The 24,302-nt window shown below is 45.1% G+C and overlaps 1 protein-coding gene across 3 annotated transcripts in view; it reads right to left on the reverse strand.

Annotated features, from left to right (window-relative positions):
- LOC109896173 (collagen alpha-1(XXVII) chain B) overlaps positions 1–23,719 on the reverse strand; it is a 95,980-nt gene extending 72,261 nt beyond the window's left edge. The window contains exons 1-5 of one of the 3 annotated variants that reach the window (XM_031829689.1): positions 23,192–23,719; positions 20,060–20,130; positions 18,158–18,172; positions 15,062–16,461; positions 7,916–7,969 (exon numbers count right to left, since the gene is read on the reverse strand). In XM_031829689.1, the coding sequence (XP_031685549.1) occupies positions 7,916–7,969; positions 15,062–16,461; positions 18,158–18,172; positions 20,060–20,130; positions 23,192–23,244 (1,593 nt within the window). In that variant the 5' untranslated portion in view covers positions 23,245–23,719. The remainder of the gene's footprint in view (positions 1–7,915; positions 7,970–15,061; positions 16,462–18,157; positions 18,173–20,059; positions 20,131–23,191) is intronic. The other 2 variants (XM_031829687.1, XM_031829690.1) reach the window with 2 other exon arrangements.
- Between the last annotated feature and the right edge of the window lie 583 nt (positions 23,720–24,302).

The raw sequence follows: 24,302 nt of genomic DNA on the forward strand, positions 1-24,302 counted from the left end.
TTATTTTATATTGTAAATATCCAAAATAAGCTTTGGCAATATGTACATTGTTACGTCATGCCAATAAAGCAAATTGAATTGAATTGAATTACATTGAGAGAGAGAGAGGAGAGAGAGAGAGAGAGAGAGAGAGAGAGAGAGAGAGAGAGAGAGAGAGAGAGAGAGTAGAGAGAGAGTAGAGAGAGATAGAGAAGACAGAGAGAGAGATAGCAAAGTGAGAGAGAAGACAGAGAGATAGAGAAGACAGAGATAGAGAGAGCAAGAGAGAGAGAAAATGGTAGAGAGAGAAAAAAAAGAGATGACAGAGAGAAGACAGAGAGAGTGAAGATAGAGTGAGAGGATACAGAGAAAAGACAGAGAGAGAAGACAGACAGAGAAGACAGAGAGTGAGAGGATAGAGAGAAAAGACAGAGAGAAGACAGACAGAGAGAGAGAGAGAGATAGGACAGAGAGGGAGAGAGAGAAGACACGGAGAGAAAGAAGACAGAGGGGGAGAGAGAGAGGGAGAGAAGACAGAGAGGGAGAGAGAGAGAGAGTGATAGAGGGAGAGAAGACAGAGAGTGAGAGAGAGAGAGAGTGATAGAGAGAGGGAGAGAAGACAGAGAGGGAGAGAGAGAGTGATAGAGAGAGGGAGAGAAGACAGAGAGGGAGAGAGAGAGAGTGATAGAGAGAGGGAGAGAAGACAGAGAGGGAGAGAGAGAGAGTGATAGAGAGAGGGAGAGAAGACAGAGAGAGAGAGAGAGAGAGAGAGAGAGAGAGAGAGAGTGATAGAGAGAGGGAGGGAGAGAAGACAGAGAGGGAGAGAGAGAGTGATAGAGAGAGGGAGAGAAGACAGAGAGGGAGAGAGAGAGAGTGATAGAGAGAGGGAGAGAAGACAGAGGAAAGAGAGAGAGAGAGAATGGTGGAGAGAAAGAAGAGATAAACAGGAGGCACATGCAGAGACTAAGATATTAGCTTACACATCATATTCAATGAAGTGACATGGAACAAGTGATGGGAAGGTAGAGAGATATTCCCCTATGGAGTAACATTGAAGTAGCATTACTCAGTTTATCCTTCAGCCTTACAGTGTGTGGCCTGACATAGGAGGAGTAACCCTCTCTTCTCCCCTGAGCCCTGATAGTATCCCCACTGATCCCTGTAAAAAGAGGCCTTTGGCTTGTACACGAGGAAAGAAATGTGCCTAGGTGTGTATGTGCACACACACTCACATCAGCTCATGCCTGACACACGTCAGCTCATTCGTCAAACACACACACACACGCACACACCCTCACACACACACATGGCTCTCTTTCCCCCCGAGACCCAGGCATGGGTCTGGGGTCTGGGCCTGCCTGTGGATGAAGGGGCAGCTGTGTCACAGGGGGAGAGCTGGGACCAGGTTTATGATGTGGGCCAACAACTTTTACAGGGGTGACACGTGCTACAGTCTTTACAGCCCATAAATCCAGAACAGACATTCTAACACACTCTGAGGTTAAACGGACCAGAGAGAGACATGACGCTTGGATCCAGATGACTTGAAGTCAGATAACAGACTTCTCAGAGCTTTAATGTGCTCTACGACACGAGTATGTAGAAAGCAAATGGGTGAGTATGTACATTATGTATGTAGATCACATGAAATGACACCAAGGAAGTAACATAATGAAACTGTTAAATACAGTTAACCCTCATATTGCGGTCATTGATTTATCTCTGGAGGAAAATATATGTGTACTGTTGTACTGTATAAACACAGACCTGGATTTAAAATCCTTTTTCAAATATCTAAAATACTTTGACATACATTCGAAGTAAGTATTCCGATATATTTTACTTTTGTTTAATATTTTAATGTACACTACACAACCAAAAGTATGTGGATCCCTGCTCGTCGAACATCTCATTCCAAAATCATGGGTTGGCCCTCCCTTTGCTATTATAACACTCATCTGGTAAGTCTTTCCACTAGATGTTGCAACATTGCTACGGGAACTTTCTTCCATTCAGCCACAATCGCATTAGTGAGGTTGGGCACTGATGTTGGATGATTAGGCCTGGCTCACAGTCAGCGTTACAATTCATCCCAAAGGATGTTCAATGGGGTTGAGGTCAGGGCTCTGTGCAGGACAATCAAGTTCTTCCACATCGATCTCGACAAACCATTTCTGTATGGACCTCGCTTTGTGTACAGGGGCATTGTCATGCTGAAACAGGAAAGGACCTTCCCCAAACTGTTGCCACAAAGTTGGAAGCACAGAAGTGTCTATAATGTCATTGTATGCAGCAGCATTAAGATTTCCTTTCACTGGAATTAAGGGGCCTAGCCCAAACCATGAAAAACAGCCCCAGACCATTATTCCTCCTCCACCAAACTTTACAGTTGGCATTATGCATTCGGTAAGAATCAAATCAAATCAAATCAAATTTATTTATATAGCCCTTCGTACATCAGCTGATATCTCAAAGTGCTGTACAGAAACCCAGCCTAAAACCCCAAACAGCAAGCAATGCAGGTGGAGAAGCACGGTGGCTAGGAAAAACTCCCTAGAAAGGCCAATACCTAGGAAGAAACCTAGAGAGGAACCAGGCTATGTGGGGTGGCCAGTCCTCTTCTGGCTGTGCCGGGTGGAGATTATAACAGAACATGGTCAAGATGTTCAATGTTCATAAATGACCAGCATGGTCGAATAATAATAAGGCAGAACAGTTGAAACTAGAGCAGCAGCACAGTCAGGTGGAAGTTGAAACTGGAGCAGCAGCATGGCCAGGTAGACTGGGGACAGCAAGGAGTCATCATGTCAGGTAGTCCTGGGGCATGGTCCTAGGGCTCAGGTCAGTTGAAACTGGAACAGCAGCATGGCCAGGTGGACTGGGGACAGCAAGGAGTCATCATGTCAGGTAGTCCTGGGGCATGGTCCTAGGGCTCAGGTCCTCCGAGAGAGAGAAAGAAAGAGAGAAGGAGAGAATTAGAGAACGCACACTTAGATTCACACAGGACACCGAATAGGACAGGAGAAGTACTCCAGATATAACAAACTGACCCCAGCCCCCCGACACATAAACTACTGCAGCATAAATACTGGAGGCTGAGACAGGAGGGGTCAGGAGACACTGTGGCCCCATCCGAGGACACCCCCGGACAGGGCCAAACGTTCTCCTGGCATCCGCCAAACCCAGATTCGTCCGTCGGACTGCCAGATGGTGAATCGTGATTCATCACTCCGGAGAACACGTTTGGCGGCGAGCTTTACACCGCTCCAGCCGGTAAGTTTCCACTTCACAATAACAGCACTTACAGTTGACCGGGGCAGCTCTAGCAGGGAAGAAATTTGACGAACTGACTTGTTGGAAAGGTGGCATCCTGTCACGGTGCCACGTTGAAAGTCACTGAGGCCAGTAAGGCCATTCTACTGCTAATGTTTGTGTATGGAGATTACATGGCTGTGTGCTCGATTGTATACAACTGTCAGCAACGGGTGTGGTTGAAATAGCCGAATCCACAAAATGTGGGGTGTCCACATTTGTATATATAGTGTATTTGGAAATACACTTGGAAAGTATTTGACAGTATTTTCAAATACTTATTTCAAATACTATTTTCAAACACCTGGGATAAATTCATGGGACTGTATTTGAGTCCGTATATTTGAGTATTTGAAATACAATTTGTCAGACTATTTGTTTGTTTTTTACAAATAAGCATTCAAGTAGTCAACAAAAAAATCCTTGTTTTGGGCTGTGCATTCAAAAATACTCCAATTGACAAAAAAGTATTTTAAATACCAGGTACTCAAATACATATATACCGTATTTGAACCCAGGTCAGATAAACAATACCCAACCAAGAACATTAATCTTGATTTCCTCATCAGTGCCACTGCCCTTTCCACAGAGGGTTCTACATGGAACCCAAAATAATTCTACCTGCAACCTAAAAGGTTTCTCCTATGGTCACAGCCCAAAAATGATTTTGGAACCCTTTTTTCTAAGAGTATACTGTACTGCTATCTACTGAACTGCACACTACAGCACCTTCACACCTTCCCTGCTGCCTACGCTGTGCTGAGGGTCAGTTCCCCACAACACAAAGGCTCCTTTGATGGCGGCTCAGGCACCAGGCACCATGCTTCCCTGCAGGGCTGGGTGATATCTTCCTCAGGCAGGCACGGCTTTCTTTGAGTGCTAGCCGGCGAGCCGCCCGCAGGCTTGACGACTGAGCTGAGGAACGCTGGTGTGAGGCTCTCAGGTGTCTGAAGAGGAAGAGGTGAAGGAAGAGTTGAGTTGAGACAGGCTGCCCACAGTCAGACATGACACCTCTCTGTCAAGAGAAACGGGCTGTTAGCGTTAGTGAGGTAGCTCACGTTCACACAGCACCGACCGTCACCAACCCTTTACTGCAGTAGCTGAGCTGTAATTACGAATGGGGGATGGCTATACGTCTAGACGACTCACGATTACACCTCACATATCTGTGTCAAAGGTGACAGGTCAAATGAGTTCAATGGCTCTAAAGGTTAGGTTTCACTATTACGTCAGTCCCCTGAAAACAAGTTTCATTAAATCAGTATTCACCCTCCAGAGCCACCAAGGTCATTTGTAAAGGTTTATGAAGGTCACAGAAAAGAAGCTGTGTTTCGTATAATGTCATTGCACTGTTTTAAACCGTTTCTCATGTCTTTGTCAATATTAGAATAATCAAAATGTTCCCCCATGTGTTGATGTTTGCTGAGCCACGACCCAGAGAGCAGAGCTAACCATATCCAGCTGACAGGCAGGCAGGCAGCAGCTCAACCACTTCTTTTAGACTTCAAACAGTCTTGAGAGCAAATTCAAACTTCCACTTAAGTTCCATTTACACTTAGTCTCCTATTGACACCTAGATAACACCTACAGCATCATAGTGTAAAATTGTGTGCAGCATCAAAAGTTCTAAATGAACCTTCTGCTACCATTTCTGTCAAGCCGTCTATGCATACAATTTGATGCATACGTTTGATAAATCCAACATATGCACCACACAGAACGTACTGCAACTGCCTCTGCAACGCAATGCTGCAAGGCAAACACCTTCTGGTGTACCGAAACGCAATGCCGCTGTCGGTGTGATCGAGGCGTTAAGATCAACCCAATACAGTACAAGATACTGCACCACCAAGTCACTCAGGAATCATTCAGTTCACAGTGAATTGGAGTGAGTTGTCTGGCAATCCGTGTCTCAGGCTCTTGATCATGAATGAACGGCTTGAAGGTAGTGTCCTGGCGGGAGCTGGTGGTGAGCTCCAGTCTGGCTCTTAAATGCCTTTAATAAGATGGGGACAAAGCTCTCTTTCTTCAGTTAAAGAGATTGGGTTCCCACAGCCTACCCCTCTGAGGTCCCAGACCAGCCCCCGGCCTCCAGCCTCCTGCCCCCAGACTCCAGCCTCCAGAAAGTAGCACAGTCTAATAGACTACGGCTGGTAGCTGATACACGCACACGCACACGTATGCAGGCAGACACACACACATGCGCACATACCTACGCAAATACACGTACAGTTACTCACACTACCTAGAGAACTGCCCAGGATCAGTCTGCACAGGATTGCTGAACAGACAGTAAACTGACCATTTGTCTGTTTCTTGCTGACTTCCTTCACTGTATGTACTGTATGTATTACCTTGACATTCATTAGAAACATATCTGTTTCTGTAAAACAGTACTGCTGAAAATCCATGAAAAGCTGAAAAATGGAAGAGAGGATTCCATTATCATCGTGGGAAAGAAACAATATCTTCTGATGCTCTAATCTCAAAGAGCCACTCCTGATCCATTGATAAATCCTTAGATATCTTGGGGTGGGATTCAGGCTTGCTTCCTACTGAGTCTAATAAACATCCATTTGAAATTGACATGGATTAGATAGGTCCTATGTTCAAAGGTTGTTCCAGCTGCTCTACAGACCAAACCATGGCCCTAAAAGAGGTCACAGGGAGTTTAAACACAACCACAACGACATAAATATTCAGAGAAACATAACATGTCTTTGTTTTGCTCACAACATGAGCATATTCTAGCTCATATAAAGCGCTGCTCATTTTACTAAGGCAAGAAACACTGACTGAGTAGGGAGCCGCAAGTGGAGAAGCATGGCAATGGTGAACAATTTCATTTAGAGCACGAATACACTGGAAGCATTCATGCAAATAGAAGTAGCCTAACATAGAGGCCAAGTGAAATTATACAACAGGTGGGTCTAATCCTGAATGCTGATTGGTTAAAACCGCATTCCAGCCGGTGCCTATTCCACAAGCACCAGTGGTATATAAATACCCAATAGTATGCTACTTAATCTAACTAATCCAGAGTTGTTTCTAAGTTTTACATAACGTATTCATTCTTTAACACCTGAATTGCTCCTGTATATACCCCATACAATGAAGACCTTGTGTGTTTCCCTTAAAGACTGTAGGTTTCACTCACTAATTTGCCTTCGGCTCCACTGACTATCATAGTCTTACAGCTGTTTGCTTTCCAGCTTTAGAGGCATACCTTGGCGGCAGACAAACCCAGTGTGATCAGAGCCAAAGGAAACTGAACCTAGGGTGAATAACGCTCCATAATCCAGAGATGTTGTTGAGAGCTTTATCATAATTCTCTATAAACCCCTCTGTATTAAGACACTACTAATGGTGTTTTCTTAAAGGGATACTGTGGGATTTTGGCAATGAGGCGCTTCATCTACATCACTAGAGTCAGATGAACTCGTGGATACCATTTGTATGTCTCTGTGTGCAGTTTGAAGGAAGTTGCTAACTAGAGCTAGAGCAGTTGCTTACTAGCGTTAGCTGGAAGTCTATAGTATCATATATCATAGACTGATACCATAGACTGGAATACCATAGACTTCTAGTCATCGCGCTATAGAAGATACCATAGACTTCCAGTCATTGTGCTATAGAAGATACCGTAGACTTCCAGTCATTGTGCTATAGAAGATACCATAGACTTCTAGTCATCGCGCTATAGAAGATGCCATAGACTTCCAGTCATTGTGCTATAGAAGATACCATAGACTTCTAGTCATCGCGCTATAGAAGATACCATAGACTTCCAGTCATTGCGCTATAGAAGATACCATAGACTTCTAGTCATCGCGCTATAGAAGATACCATAGACTTCCAGTCATTGTGCTATAGAAGATACCATAGACTTACAGTCATTGTGCTATAGAAGATACCATAGACTTCTAGTCATTGCGCTATAGAAGATACCATAGACTTCCAGTCATTGCGCTATAGAAGATACCATAGACTTCTAGTCATCGCGCTATAGAAGATACCATAGACTTCCAGTCATTGCGCTATAGAAGATACCATAGACTTCTAGTCATCGCGCTATAGAAGATACCATAGACTTCCAGTCATTGCGCTATAGAAGATACCATAGACTTCCAGTCATCGCGCTATAGAAGATACCATAGACTTCCAGTCATTGCGCTATAGAAGATACCATAGACTTCCAGTCATTGTGCTGTAGAAGATACCATAGACTTCCAGTCATTGCGCTATAGAAGATACCATAGACTTCCAGTCATTGCGCTATAGAAGATACCATAGACTTCTAGTCATTGCGCTATAGAAGATACCATAGACTTCCAGTCATTGCGCTATAGAAGATACCATAGACTTCTAGTCATTGCGCTATAGAAGATACCATAGACTTCTAGTCATTGCGCTAATGCTAGTTGGCATTGGATTATGAAACTACCTCTAACTTCCTTCATACTGGACACAAAGACAAAAACGTTGCCAAAATCCCAAGTCTCCCTTTAATGTATTGGTTTTGGAATATAGACAGTACAATGGACCAGACAAAGGGCCCGCTGGTTAAGAATCACTGTTTTAGTGTAGTCCAAGAGGAACAGGAACACAACCAGGAGAAACTCACCCGAGGCCCCCTCTTCCCCGGCGTCCCTGGCTTCCCAGGAGGTCCTTGAAGTCCCTAGAAGGGGGAAAAAATATGTCAATAAAGCAGGAAGTGAGTAAGATCAATAACAGACTGTGTACAGGGAAGTGGATTGAATTAATTGAATGAAGCCACGTGTGAGAACAGAACTTGAATGAGATACAGTTCATTGGAAGAGTTGGCACTTGGAAGAGAGAGTTGAGAGTTGGAAATGTAACATACAATCCACATAGTGGCATGTCATCACTAGCTGAGCTAACTGCCCTCATTACACTGGCAGTAAAACACCTATCAATCCACCCAGCATGGTTATACTCATTTTCAGGAGCTGCATATTGAAACAAGGCTTTGTTATTTTCCCTGCCATTCTGCAAGCATAGCCTGTTACATTCAACACAGGTTAGTTTCAACTTGGATCAGTGCTCGCGAACCTTCTTTGTTAGGTCTTGGGTTTTGATGTTGGCAGTGTGGTTGAGAGCGTATTGTTAAGCCAGCTACGGCTCACTCCCACTGAAACCAATATTATTCCAATTCCAATACCACTCCAGTGCTTGGATGTGGAAGTGTGAGTCATTGTGCTGGCAGGGCGGCCTGGACTGTGGACCGGGGCCTGCATTGGTCGGTTCCAAACACAGCCACTCTTGTTAATTATGGGCATCAGCTAGCTTTAAACCAATTACACACATGGATTAGCTCAGCTATCAAAGGTCATTGCTAATGAGGGGTCAGAGTCTGCAAACCCAAGCAGAGAGCAGACCCTTAGTTATGTTTGGAAATGTTAGGTTTTGATATCATTTCTACTTTTCCACCAGGCTCATAAAACACAACGACAAGACAGGAAAGAGGAAATGAAAAACATCTTGAGAACTACGTAGGAACATACAGTAGGAACTACGTTTTGTTAACATACAGTTTGATCTATGGTTTTGTAAACATACAGTAGGAAGTAGGGTTTGTTAACATGCAGTGGGAACTACAGTTTGTTAACATACTGTGGCTTGCGAAAGTATTCACCCCTCTTGGCATTTTTCATATTTTGTTGCCTGGAATTAAAATAGATTTTTGGGGTTTTGTATCATGTGATTTAAACAACATGCCTACCACTTTGAAGATGCAAAATATTTTTATTGTGAAACAAACAAGAAATTAGACAAAAAAAATGTGAATAACTATTCCCCCCCCAAAAGTCAATACATTGTAGAGCCACCTTTTGCAGCAATTACAGCTGCAAGTCTCTTAGGGTATGTCTCTATAAGCTTGGCACATCTAGCCACTGGGATTTTTGCCCATTGTTCAAGGAAAAACTACCTCCAGCTCCTTCAAGTTGGATGGGTTCCGCTGGTGTACAGCAATCTTTAAGTCATTCCACAGATTCTCAATTGGATTGAACCACCCAAGTGTTGCTTTAGCAGTATCCTTAGGGTCATTGTCCTGACAGAAGGTGAACCTCCGTCCCAGTCTCAAATCTCTGGAAGACTGAAACAGGTTTCCCTCAAGAATTTCCCTGTATATAGCTCTATCTATCATTCCTTCAATTCTGACTAGTTTCCCAGTCCCTGCCGATGAAAAACATCCCTACAGCATAATGCTGCCACCACCATGCTTCACTGTGAGGATGGTGTTCTCGGGGTAATGGAAGGTGTTGGGTTTGTGCCAGAAATAGCATTTCCCTTGATGGCCAAAAAGTCTAATCTGACCAGAGTACCTTCTTACATATGTTTGGGAAGTCCAAACTGAAGACCAAACTGTCACGATCGTCGTTAAGGAAATGACCGGATCAAGGTGCAGCGTGGTAGGCGTTCATTTTTTGTATATTAAATGTCGCCAACAAAACAAAAAACAACAAAATGAACGTGAAGCTCTGTAAGGCTATACCTGCCACAAACAAAGACAACAACCCACAAATGAGAAAAGGAAAAAAGGCTGCCTAAGTATGATTCCCAATCAGAGACAACGATTGACAGCTGTCCCTGATTGAGGATCAGACCCGGCCAAAAACAAATAACCAGAAAGCCTAGACTTTTCCACCCGAGTCACAACCTGACCAAACAAACATAGAGAATCAAAGGATCTCTACGGTCAGGGCGTGACAGTACCCCCCCCCCCCCCCCCAAAAAAAGGTGCGGACTCCGGCCACAAACCTGACACTATAGGGGAGGGTCCGGGTGGCACCTATCTTGGTGGCGGCTCTGGTGCGGGACGCAGACCCCGCTCCACCTCTGGCTCCCCCCACTTTGAAGGCACCTCTGGTGCAGGGAACCTCGTCGCCGGACTGGGGACCGTCGCCGGACTGGGGACCGTCGCCGGAGGCACCAGACTGGAGCTCGTCGCCGGAGGCTCCGGATAGGAGACCGTCGCCGGAGGCTCCGGACCACGGATCGACGCTGGAGGCTTCGTGCCATGGATCATCACTGGAGGCTTCGTGCCATGGATCATCACTGGAGGCTCCGTGCCATGGATCATCACTGGAGGCTTCGTGCCATGCATCATCTCTGGAGGCTTCGTGCCATGGATCATCACTGGAGGCACCGTGCCATGGATCATCACTGGAGGCTTCGTGCCATGGATCATCTCTGGAGGCTTCGTGGCTTGGATCATCACTGGAAGCTTCGTGCCATGGATCATCACTGGAGGCTTCATGCCATGGATTATCACTGGAGGCTTTGGGCCAAGGATCATCACTGGAGGCTTCGAATGTGGAGCTGGAACAGGTCTCACCGGACTGAGGAGACGTACTGGAAGACTGGTGCGTGGAGCTGCCACAGGGCTTACCAGGCTGGGGAGACATACTGGAGGCCTGGTACGTGGAATCGGAACAGGTCTCACTGGACTGGGGAGATGCACTGGAAGCCGTGGAGCTTGGAGCAGGCACCGGATACACTGGGCCGTGGAGGCGCACTGGAGGTCTCAAGCGTAGAGCCGGGACAACCCGTCCTGGCTGGATGGTTACTTTCGCCCGACAACCACGGGGTGCTAGCACAGGCTGTGCAGACGCACCGGAGACACAGTGCACAGAGCCCACGCAGGATATCCTGGACCGAAGAGACGCACTGGAGGCCAGGAGCGCTGAGCCGGCACCATCTGCCCTGGCTGGATGCCCACTCTAGCCCGGCCAATGCGAGGAGCTGGACTATAGCTCACCGGCTGTGACTGCGCACTGGGGACATGGTGCGCATCACCGCATAACATGGTGCACATCACCGCATAACATGGTGCGCATCACCGCAAAACATGGTGCCGCCAGTTACACGCTCTCTACCGGGAGTTAACTCCGCCAACCTCCCTATGTGCCCCTCAAACATTTTGGGGGAGTGTTAAAATAGAGTAAGAACTATGTTTTTTTGTTTTAACAAAATCATAGATCCTACTAGATGTTAACAAAACCATAGATCCTACTGAATGTTGTGCCCAGGTAGGATGGCAGGGCTTGAGGCTGTACTTGTTTTTAAAGATCTCATGAAATGGGAGTTATTGGTCTTTTTTGACACTCTTGGCCTTGGCCATGTGTCTCCGTGTCACGGACTATTTCAGGTGTTTTCATGTGTTTGGTGGTGTCACTCTTCTCACAATGTTGTATGTTTATGTAATTGATAATAATACTTGCGTTTGCTGCTAAGGCAATGTCTGCCCTTGACTCTGTCCAAAGTTAAATCAAATACTGATCTCAGATCTTTTTTTGTCAGAAATTTCAGAACATACTTTGTAGTCAAAGTATGACATAGTTAATAGTTTTAATATAATAGCCTTTGTTTGTTATATTGAGGACATTATGCAAGCCTTGCTGTGAGGCAAGTCACTGTTCTGGGGTACAGATGATGGTTACCCACATTTTCCATTGTTAACTGAAGCCCAGAGAGCCCCAGCGTTAGGTCATACCTGACCGAACAGAGTAGCGTTGGCAATTCTTTCCGCTCGTACTTCTGCAGTGAGGGAATCCACACGGCTATGTACGTCATAGCCGCTTAAAGGTGGGAGATACATGTTTATTGGAGAGCTAGCCTACAATTGATGCTGGGCTGGATTTGCCCCATGCTTGGTCAAGGCTGACGTTATCAGGATACATACCTAGTCTGCATCCCATGACGTTACCAGGATATAGGCCTAGTCTGAATCCCATGACGTTACCAGGATATAGGCCTAGTCTGAATCCCATGACGTTACCAGGATATAGGCCTAGTCTGAATCCCATGACGTTACCAGGATATAGGCCTAGTCTGAATCCCATGACGTTACCAGGATATAGGCCTAGTCTGAATCCCATGACATTACCAGGATATAGGCCAAGTCTGAATCGCATTAAGTTACCAAGGATACAGACCTAGTCTGAATCCCATGACGTTACCAGGATATAGGCCTAGTCTGAATCCCATGACGTTACCAGGATATAGGCCTAGTCTGAATCCCATGACGTTACCAGGATATAGGCCTAGTCTGAATCCCATGACGTTACCAGGATATAGCCCTAGTCTGAATCCCATGATGTTACCAGGATATAGACCTAGTCTGCATCCCATGACGTTACCAGGATATAGGCCTAGTCTGCATCCCATGACGTTACCAGGATATAGGCCTAGTCTGAATCCCATGACGTTACCAGGATATAGGCCTAGTCTGCATCCCATGACGTTACCAGGATATAGGCCTAGTCTGCATCCCATGACGTTACCAGGATATAGGCCTAGTCTGCATCCCATGACGTTACCAGGATATAGGCCTAGTCTGAATCCCATGACGTTACCAGGATATAGGCCTAGTCTGCATCCCATGACGTTACCAGGATATAGGCCTAGTCTGCATCCCATGACGTTACCAGGATATAGGCCTAGTCTGCATCCCATGACGTTACCAGGATATAGGCCTAGTCTGCATCCCATGACGTTACCAGGATATAGGCCTAGTCTGCATCCCATGACGTTACCAGGATATAGGCCTAGTCTGCATCCCATGACGTTACCAGGATATAGGCCTAGTCTGCATCCCATGACGTTACCAGGATATAGGCCTAGTCTGCATCCCATGACGTTACCAGGATATAGGCCTAGTCTGAATCCCATGACGTTACCAGGATATAGGCCTAGTCTGAATCCCATGACGTTACCAGGATATAGCCCTAGTCTGCATCCCAAATGACCAAAATTTGTGCACTCTGTAGAGAATAGGGATTGGGAGACAGGCATAGTTTGTCTCCTGCCTGGCATGATAATGTGTTAGAATGCCTTTCAAGTTTCACTGCTATGTAACACCGTTCTATCATCCAAGGTTTGCAGCAGCTAGAATAACTCACTCATTTAGAACCAAGAATTCCACAACTACAATTTGTTTCTATTCCTGTCAGTAGAATTAGGATACTGGACGTTCTTTGTAGCAGCGCAATTCTACAAATTGACTGGAATTTAGATAGAACTATTGGCAAGCTTTGTTTTGAGGGTTTTGTGGCAGCCGGTCTGACTATTGGAATCTTCAAACACTGTTGAACTCCACTGCAGTGCAAGCTTGGCATCTGTCAGGTTACACATGTCCTGGCATAGCCCACACTGGTCTCTATCTTCAAGCTGTCAGTGTCATTTCAATTGTGGACCACACCAAAGCATAACCACTCTGAGAACTGGTCTCCTCAATGTGTACTTACAGTAGGCTTGTTCGATGAAGACGTGCTTCTCTAGCTGTGTAAAGTAGTCTTGTGGTGCATTTCCACTATCATGTTAACAAAACCATAGATCCTACTATATGTTTTTGTTAACATGGGCACCATAACATTCCAATGTTACAATAAGAACAAATGACCTATATGCTATGAGCAACCAATGGTCTGTTAGGAGCTGTACAGTCATGCTTGTTATAGTTTTCAAAGTTGTTCAAACATCTGACTTCATACATTTCTCAGTACAATGTGAATTTGTCCATGTATCATTTACATCGCTTTCACAAGACGAGAAGTCCCAAAAACATTGAAGCATTCGTTTTAAAATTACACCCCTGGTTTGAACTAACTCAACAAAATGTACAGAACATCTTAATCTGACAAATCACACACTCAACAAATCCATATCGCCGTAAATTGAATTATGATTATCGGGTCAAGCATTCCTGTCCCTCTAATTAGGCCCCACTTCATAAAACGGTTAAATGTTCCGAGGCATTTTATCCAACATGACCTCTGATCCTGCTCTAAAGGTCTACATTTTCCCTCCTGGGAGGAATCTCTCGCCCCGGCGTCAGGCCCTCAGCTCAGACACACAGACCCCTGGCGGGCATGGCCCTTCTGTTGGCTATTTCTACCTATCCCGCTAAAAAGGAAATCTCACATTAGCAAGCAAGCATCGGTAGCTAGCACAGGCTCGCCAGCCTTTCATACCTGGGGGGAGGGGGGCACTAGCGAGCCGGCTATAGAGGAGGTAACGTTTTAGTGAGCTCCTACTAAAACACAAGATAGAATCAAAAAAGTGAAAGATGGAGCGTCTGCAATATGTAAAATGAACAACTGAAGGGCAGTTTACAAGTAAAAGTGACACTTCTAAGCCTTCTAATTCCCAATAAAACCCTGCAAAGACACTTTTCTCAGTCAGTGCCTTTCTGGCTTTATAGGACACGCAGCCAGGGCTGGGGGGGGGGGGGGGGGGGGCACTTCGATGTCTGTTACCCAGGGGAGGGCTTTGTGTCAGGGGCTTATAAATTGGATGAACCTACCCCCAACACCCAACCACCCCTTCATCAACAGAGTGACTTAGCATCAGGCTTCCTGCTTGTTTAACACCATGGGTGGAGGAGGGATTAGAACAGTAAAGAACAGAGCTCAGTGTGAAATATGGCTATCAGGTGTTCAAAGGCATCAGGCTGCTGCTGCCACGCATGCCAGGCATGTTTTAAAATATATATATATTTTGTTTTAACCCTAATTTAACTAGGCAAGTCAGTTAAGAACAAATTCTTATCTACAATGACGGCCTACCACGACCAAACCCGGACAACGCTGGGACAATTGTGCGCCACCCTATGGGACTCCCAACCACGGCCGGATGTGATACAGCCTGAATTCAAACCAGGGACTGTAGTGACGCCTCTTGCAATGAGATACAGTGCCTTAGACCGCTGCGCACACACACCTCTATTTAAAAAACATGTTCTTACCGCGGGTCCTGGTTCTCCCTTTAGTCCAGGTGGTCCCGGCCCAGCCAGCAATGAGAACTGGGTCGGTTCCAAGTCCCAGGTTTGGAAGCCATCTGTGGCAGGCGGAGTGACAGGGATAAACGAGGTGTCTTTGACAGCCTCCACATTGGTCACTCTGGGCTCAGGTTTCTGTGCAGCCAGAGTGGTCAGCTGCTTCCTCTGTACGAAGAGGACAGAGGTGTTTGAAGAAGAAGCAGAAGAAGAAGAGCCTTGTTTGGATGCTGCCGTGGTTTGGTGGTCTGGCTTCTTCTTTGGTGGCATTGGGGTGGTGGAAAGAAGTGGTGCAGCAGTCAAACTGCTCTCCGTGGGTTTCTGGGTTTTAACACCTGGTTCCACTGCTGTGCTCTTTTTAGCTAAACTGTCGCCACGGGACGTTGGCATTGGGGATGTTTGTGTTTCGATGGTCCTGAGGGGTACAGTAACAGTTTGGGTCGTGACCACTAAGGGGCGCTTTAATCCCTGCCTGGCCGTTGTCGGGGCGACAGCCACAGGACGATACAGGGACATAGTTCCAGGCTTTGGTGTCACAAAACTCTTACGCACAGAGAGGGTCGGCGCCACTGTGGGGCGGTTAGTTGGGACAACAAGCTTAGTCCTGGTTCTTTCCTCAGTCAAGGCCAGATTAGGGCTGGCGGCCTTCCTGGGTATTTCAGTCGGCATTACAGGGGTGAGGAGGGCGACAGTAAGGTTTGGGTCTGAGGGGATCAGAGGTAGCAGGGATGGGAGATTTACGGGCCTGTAGTTGTCAGCCTCCCTGCACTGTTTCTTAATGTACTTACAATAGTTATGAGCTGCCTTGGCAGAGGGGTAAATATCAAACTGGCAAACGGCGCCCTCAAACTGCACTGAGTTCTGGGCCATCTTACCCAAGAGGAAAGAACCCTCGGGATCCAGGGCCTCCTCTTTTTTAGAATGCAGATCTGCATGTACACTAGTCTTCCCACAAGAAGTATATAATGAGACTCTCTGGCCTCGGATGTCCAGGGCCAGGTTATGCCACTGGCCGTTGTGAACGTCATAATCGAAACTGACCAAGTCCCTCTGGCCCACGTAGACCAGCACCTTCCCCAGGATGAACTGGACGCCCAGCTGCAGTCTCCTCCTCTTGGACAGGACGGTGAAGAGGAAGGCGCTGTTGACGCGGTGGGAGCACAGGCTGAGGATCAGAGACAGGTTGGTGGTGGGGTAGGAGGCAGGGGGTAGGACGGACGACAGTGGGGCCTGGACCCGGGCCCGTTGGGTGAGGATGACCCCAGACTTAAAGGGGATGACCCCCTGGGGTGCGAAGCGGGCCCCTGTGGACGATACACCTCCTCCGGTCCTCGTCCCTGTAAGCCCCAGCTGTTGTAGAACGTCAACATCTACAGAGGAGCAGAAAAGACACACCATTAGGCAGATCACATGACCATAGCTCATTTAGAAGATGTGAAAGACATTTTCAGAAAAATGGAAACTCAACTGGTGAAAAATCAAGTGTTTCAGACACAAAGACTCAACATCAGGCTGTTTATAGACAGCTTCCAGATGATGTCAGATTACAGGTTGTATTTGGAGGTGTGATGTGACAGCAAAGTGACATCGTATTTATGTTGATGTTTGCCTTTTTCTGTCTCCTCTCACTACAGATATAGTGATGTCAACTGCACAGAGGAGATCTTGTTATAAACTAGGACATGTTCCAGGCGTTCAGCCATCTTTCCAGGATTTCTCTCAGACAAAGAGTCTCTTCTGAGTTACCGAATTTACATAATGTGTTTGGTTTAATTCAGTAGTCAAACGTTGGCAATATGTTCCATCAATCATGACATCAAGATGAGACAGTGAAACTGCAAATCATTGCGAACAATTGATTTTCTGATGTCAGACATCACTCATTCACTAAAATAGGTGGGGGGAATAGATTTCTGATTCAGACTGAAGGCCTGGGAAGGCCTGAGAACTGCCTGAGATATGTTTGAGTTGCTTCTGGGACAATTTTAGCATTTTAGCTAACCCTAACGCATTTCCTAACCTGCCACATTAATTATCCTAACCTGCTGCGTTAGTTCTCTTGACCTGCTACGAAAAGTCACTTCTGCTAGTCAAAACCGGAAGATCTGCCCTGAGAACACTCTTTGTTGGCCCTTTTCACCTTTTAACGTGGCAGTGGAATGAGTAGAGGTGAGTAGAGGCTAAGGTTAAAAACACTATGCAAAATCAAATTAACTGATTTGATTTCTTCATTAGAAGTGAATTTTAAAAAATTATGTAACCAAATAAATGAAACACTGCAAGCCCGAGCCATATCTGAACCTGTTCTGAGTCCAAACTGGCAGCTCCCTGACTAAAATGTGGACATCCTGTGGCAAAAACCGCTCATAAAGGGATAGCCAGCGATCTCCACTGGGGCTGTGCATCAACGTTCAACTCCACCAACGGCCCACAGATTATGTAGCTATTATGTCAGTCTTGGTTAGAAAAACCTCTTGAAACAGAAGTTCAACGGCTCCCTGGAGAGAAGACAGTGATGGTGGTTTTTAACAATGAAGGATATCTGCAGTTCTACAAAGCAGACAGAAAACCTCCCTTTCTTTTGTCTGGAAATGAACAATGTGTTCTGCTGAGTACGGTGTAAAAATGACTGGAACTGACTGAGACAGGAGGCCAGGATTAAGCAGTTATTGTATTGTGGAAACTTTACAGTAGCCTGGATGTTCCAGGTTTTAATTACAATCCCATGGGAAGGAATAGAGATTATAGATAATTGTTGTAACCATATGCCGGTTAAACTTATAGTGCTTTGTGCTTAGTGTTCGTGACTGCATAAATGTTTTAAGATGCTCAAATTTCAAATGAGTACTTATGTCAGACCCTGACCCCCAAACCAGGCCAGTAAGAGTTCTAAAGGAAGTGCTCTACAGGAAGTGCTCTACAGGAAGTGCTCTAAAGGAAGTGCTCTACAGGAAGTGCTCTACAGGAAGTGCTCTAAAGGAAGTGCTCTACAGGAAGTGCTCTACATTCTACACATTTGTGAAACTGGTAAGAAAGACATGCTGGTAAGAAAGCAGCTTTACTTACAGGAGATCAAATGCTCTAGAAGGAAAATCAAATAAATCAGATGAGTTGTTGTAGCAAAACCTTCAACACTTGTTACAACATTGTTACAACATTGTTACAACGTTACAATTGCTTTTAAATAGCTGATAGGAGATCAACCTGATACAGTCTAGTCCAGTCTATTGCTTGCCTACAGTAACTTGTGTATTTCCTTATACAAATCATCATCCTTCTTCTCTATGTCAAACTCTATGTGGAGTAATGTAGCTGAAGTATGGTACTGTAGTAAGCCATCTGGGTACCACCAGGGACAGTGTTCGCACCATACTGATTGAGGCCCACAAAGGCTGAATCAGCATCATGAACCAGCTCCCTGCACCAGCTAGGCTACACTCAGAAAAAAAGGTGCCACCTAAAAGGGTTCTTCGGCTGTCCTCATAGGATAACCATTTGAAGAACTATGTTTGGTTCCATGTAGAACCCTTTTCAGTTCCATGTAAAACCATTTCCACAGAGAGTTCTACATGAAACTCAAAAGCGTTCTATCTGGAACCAAAAAGGGTTATCCTATGGGTACAGAATAACCCTTTTGGAGCCCTGTTAAGGACCAAGTTCAACAGGCAAACATTGTGGAACATTGTAGATAGAAATATGATGAACTTCCATAACATGATTCTCCATTCTACATAATACAATTATCAGAACAAACCCCAGGTTGAAGTATTGTGGCTGAAATGGTTAAACCTGTCTTTGTGACCCACATATTGTCCAAGAGCAGATTCCTTCAGAACTGATGTAAAACAAATGTGGACAAGGGTCAACTAAACACTGAGAGAGTTGAATGATATACTGTGCTACTATAGAGAGGAAGAATTACACAACAGTACAGACACTCTCTCTGCAGCTAGGATTCTCAAAGGCTATGGGACATCAGTCATGTTATAAGGGAAGGAGGTGGGTTTGCAGGCTGTATATTATGCTTGCGTCCCAAATCACACCCGGTTCCTTATTTAGAGCATGACTTTTGACAAGTACCCATAAGGCTCTGGTCAAAAGTTGTGCACTATATAGGGAATAGGGTGCCATTCGTGAGGCTGATATGTTCAGGAAAGTGGTAGACAGGGAGGCCATGACAGACCCCCTGCACATGGAAAGAACTGAAGCTGAACTTGAAGACAAAAACAAACATTTCCTTCATCAGCAGAATGTCCCATGATACTGTAGTTTAAAATTATCTGGTTTTCATTCTGAAAATGCAGTAAGTGCACTAAGTAGATACGTGATGAATTGTAATAACATAATAGTGGGTTTGCTAGAGGAAGTGGCACAGTGAAAACCCTATTACAGGTTAAAGTACATCCAGATCTCCACAGACTATAAATGCAGCCGTCTCATCAGAGATAGTGGAGGGGGGTGCGCAGTATTGTTTGAGAGAATCCCACATTCTGAGGGATATCAGAAGATTCCAGATAATCCCAGTAGAAGCTTCATCTCCCACCATTGAAATAGAACAGAGAGATTTATCTCCATCACATCTCCACTTCCACATCAGAAGATACGATCTAATTTACAATCCACCTTTCACCCCTGTATATTAAATCATACACTTTAGGCTGTGGGCCTCAACTTGACTCTCTCCAAGTGTGTGTGTGTGTGTGTGTGTGTGTGTGTGTGTGTGTGTGTGTGTGTGTGTGTGTGTGTGTGTGTGTGTGTGTGTGTGTGTGTGTGTGTGTGTGTGTGTGTGTGTGTGTGTGTGTGTGTGTGTGTGTGTGTGTGTGTGTAAAATGTGTGTAAAATGTGTGTGTGTGTGTGTGTAAAGTGTGTGTGTCTAGACCCATTTGGTCTACATTGGTATCCAATACGAGATATACACATTTGTATATACATTAATTCTTACTCCAGAATGAGATAATGAAACCTCACCTTCAGGGTGTGCTTGTGTTAGTCCCACAAAACAGGTACTATAGAGAATAGTCCAGAGTATCAGAGCTCTCCTGTGGGGTAGAGAAAGAACATGGTCATACACACACACACCTGCACACACACACACACACACACACACACACACACACACACACACACACACACACACACACACACACACACACACACACACACACACACACACACACACACACACACACATAACTGGGGTTGTATAAGGTTATTTCTACACTCATATCATGTTTTGTTTATAGGTATTAAACAATTTATAACGTTATTGCTCCTGAGTGGTCAGATCTTATGCAAAAGTAACCCATTGAGGCAGCAGCATCAGTACTGCTTTCACCTAAATCCCATCTAGATGTTCTAGTCACTGATGCACCAGATGATCTGGCCCTTAGGAGGGCTAGGTAGCTCCTGCTCCTAGCCTCAGACTGCCTCTGAGTAGGCCCTCCAAACACTTGCAGTAACCCCACCAATGGTTCTTAGAAATCAAGGAGGCAATGAGAGGGGGAAAAATTGAAAAAGTCCTTCATTTACAAGAGCAGGGGGAGACAAACATCTGGAAACATCAACACTAAGGAACTCAACACAGGAAACCAATGCAGTAAACCATCAGTCAGCACTTACAGGTCAGATAGTGACTTCACATACATAAACGGGCTTATGTTATCCTGTGAGTGTGTTTTGTAGTAGTTACCATGACTACGTTAAACTGAAGATATTGGAAGTAGATGAGACCAAAGAATGAGTCTCAACGATGTACTGGGATTATCTATGAGTAGTTTTCAGCCTGGATGTCGGCTTGGATAAGTGTTTTTACACATATAAAGTGTAAAAATGTTATGCCTGTATTTGGTTTCACCAGCAATGCAGACCTGTATGCTCTCGTTGGCTGGCCCTCGCTTCATATTCATCGCCAAACCCACTGGCTCCAGGTCATCTAAGGGCCATAAGTCTTTGCTAGGTAAAGCCCCGCTTTATCTCAGCTCACTGGTCACCATAGCAGCACCCACCCATAGCACACGCTCCAGCAGGTATATTTCACTGGTCACCCCCAAAGCCTATTCCTCCTTTGGCCTCCTTTCCTCCCAGTTCTCTGCTGCCAATGACTGGAACGAATTTCAAAAATCACTGAAGCTGGAGACTCATATCTCCCTCACTAACTTTAAGCATCAGCTGTTAGAGCAGCTCACAGATCACTGCACCTGTACATAACCCATCTGTAAATAGCCCATCCAACTACCTCATCCCCATATTGTTATTTATTTGATTTCTTTTCTCCTTTGCACCCCTGTATCTCTACTTGCACATTCATCTTCTGCACATCTATCACTCCAGCGTTTAATTGCTGAATTGTAATTACTTCACCACTACGGCCTATTTATTGCCTTACCTCCCGAATCTTACCTCATTTGCACACACTGTATAGATTTTTTTCTCCCTATTGTGTCATTGAATGTACATTTGTTTATTCCATGTGTAACTCTGTGTTGTTGTTTGTATCGCACTGCTTTTGCTTTACCTTGGCCAGGTCGCAGTTGTAAATGAGGAATTGTTCTCAACTGGCCGACCTGGTTAAATAAAGGTGAAATAAAATAAAAAAACATTTACAAGGCACCAGCAATGAGTATTTTAGCTGGATGAGAGTGCCTAAAAGTAAGTATGTGGTTACGGTACAGCAGCTTGTCCACAATCTGTTAAACCCATTGACTTCTGTGGGGTTTCCTCTTACAGAATAAGGCCTCGCAATGACCTGCAGGCCTGAAAACTCCAGCCAGGCAGCCAAGGAGGGAGACACTGGCTGAATCCCAAACGACCCGCTTCCCCTTCCCCCTCCATTTACACGTTCGTGCGCGCCTTCGCCATATGCACAAGTGTCCCAAAACTGAGGGAGTGAAAATGATTGAGGGTGTAAGGGGTCATTAGACCCTCCAATAACCACTTTGGCCGAGCCAGCAACACTGCCGGCTTCAGAGTGAAGTGGAATCCCATAAGGCACTGAATTGTTTTTAAATTAGCGCAATTTTAGCGGGTCGGCTACAACTGGATGCATCTGGTTTTCATGGGAAATCGAAAGAGAGCCTGTGACGCGACTTCCGCTTTGGGAAATGAACAAGCCGACAGTCCATCTTAACTCTTCCTCCACATTTACTGGATGGCCAGCGGAGAAGAGAACCTTCCCTGTAGCTTTTTTCTCTCTCATCGAGACCAGAAAGATAAACAAGCCACTCAGGTGTTTATTACGTTAGGCTAGTTGAGTTGTGAACACAACTAGATCGAATGTAATATGATGCAACTTTTTTTAATGAATAGTATATTCCCCACCCACTTATCGAACTAGCCAATGAGAACTGTGCGATGTAGGAAAGAAGAGGAGTGGAAAAGGAGGGGAGGGAATAATAGGATCCCCCCTCCTCTCTCTAAATCTAACCCCAATCCCAACAATCACTCCCACAACATTCATCTGGCACTGCAGCAGTGAACAGCTGCATAAGCAGCAGAGAGTGCAACTTTTAAATTCAACCGGGGTTTATAAAAGGGAAATGCTTCATTTTTTAAAACTAAATGTTTTTAATTGGAACTTGTATTTTACTGAAATCCTAAATGTGTTATTGCTATCATTAATAACTATCTAATAATACCCTAATTATTAATAGTAATTTGGGTATAATTTGGATTCCAGCTCTACTGGAATCCAGCACTTTTCACAGGCTCTTCCAAGTTTCCTCTGACAATGTTTCTGCAAGTCCTCTGCACAGACACACAACTCCCCCAAAATAGGCCAGGTCCTTATTCCCTGGGGATCCTCTCATAGATAAGACTATTATGTCATAGCTGACAAATGCAACATGAAAATGGCAAGGCAAAATACTAGTCTACACATTGGGATCACGTAACATGGATAATTCATTCATTGACACCGACATGATTCCCTCTTTGTATCTATTCTTGTGTGCTCTCAAGAAAATAAACATGGGTTTCTTCTGGAATGTGTGGAAACGCAATGTCCTACTGGAGATGAACAGATGCTCACAAGTAAGTTAAATCATTATCAGTCTACATAAGAGATGAAAGGGAGGGCTATTTGTTTGGATAACGTGTACTCACCCCCCGACTCCAGCTGTTTTGAGTTTGGAGTACGGGGCATTGTCCGGCTCCATAGCGGTTACTTCATTCTTTCTTGAGACTTTTTACAACAGTCCAGACGTGGCAGGAGACATACGCGAATTATTTCCATTCCAGCTGATCCTTTACAACTTTGACAGGGAACCAAAAAATGCACCGGGGATAATAGATCAATAGATGAAAATAAAGTGGCTTCCTTCTTTCTAAGAGTCGTTCCGTTATCTTTCTTCAGGAGATCATGACAGAGAACAAACCTCGATCTATCTTGAAAAGCTCCATCGGTGTGTTTTAGCGCGAGGCAAACAACCCACAACCGGTGGATGTCACAATCTGCGGGAGAAGTCCAATCTCTCTCCACACTCATACAAGCACCACGGTGGAATCTATGACGACCGCCTTGTAGCCTACGCCGACGTTTCTAATATGCAAGATATCGTGGACTGAGTGAGTGAATTCTTCGCTCGGGACTCGGAGAAACACACCTCCCTCTGTCGCCCTCAGCTGACATTGAAGGAGAAAACAAATGTAACACACATGTATGGTGTAAAGAAGCCGTTTCATTGGAAGGTGTGTCTTGCTTGCTTGGAAAGCAAAACCTTCTCAAATTGCAACTTGCATGGTCATAGTAAGTAAGTAATAATAATACAAGGGATTGATGTAGTGGTAGGTGGCAGAAGACCATGCATGCACTTCACTGCATTGTGAAACTCACATGAGGTGTATTACTGTATCTTCTAATATAGCCCTAGACCTCTTCGGAGACTGTGATTATGTATGAGTAACCTACAGCAGTGCAATTATTTTCTGGGCCAGGTGACAGGTCTAGACTGTAGACAGATGGGTTGTTTGTTTACCCTGCACACTGACACTCACACACAAAACCCACACACATAGCCTACACTACATAGGCACACACAAACACATACCGACACGCACACACACACACACACACACACACACACACACACACACACACACACACACACACACACACACACACACACACACACACACACACACACACACACACACACACACACACACACACACACACACACACACACAGCACAGCACACTTTCACACTCATCATTA

The sequence above is a fragment of the Oncorhynchus kisutch genome, linkage group LG8 (genome assembly GCF_002021735.2).
Source record: "Oncorhynchus kisutch isolate 150728-3 linkage group LG8, Okis_V2, whole genome shotgun sequence".
NCBI lineage: Eukaryota > Metazoa > Chordata > Actinopteri > Salmoniformes > Salmonidae > Oncorhynchus > Oncorhynchus kisutch.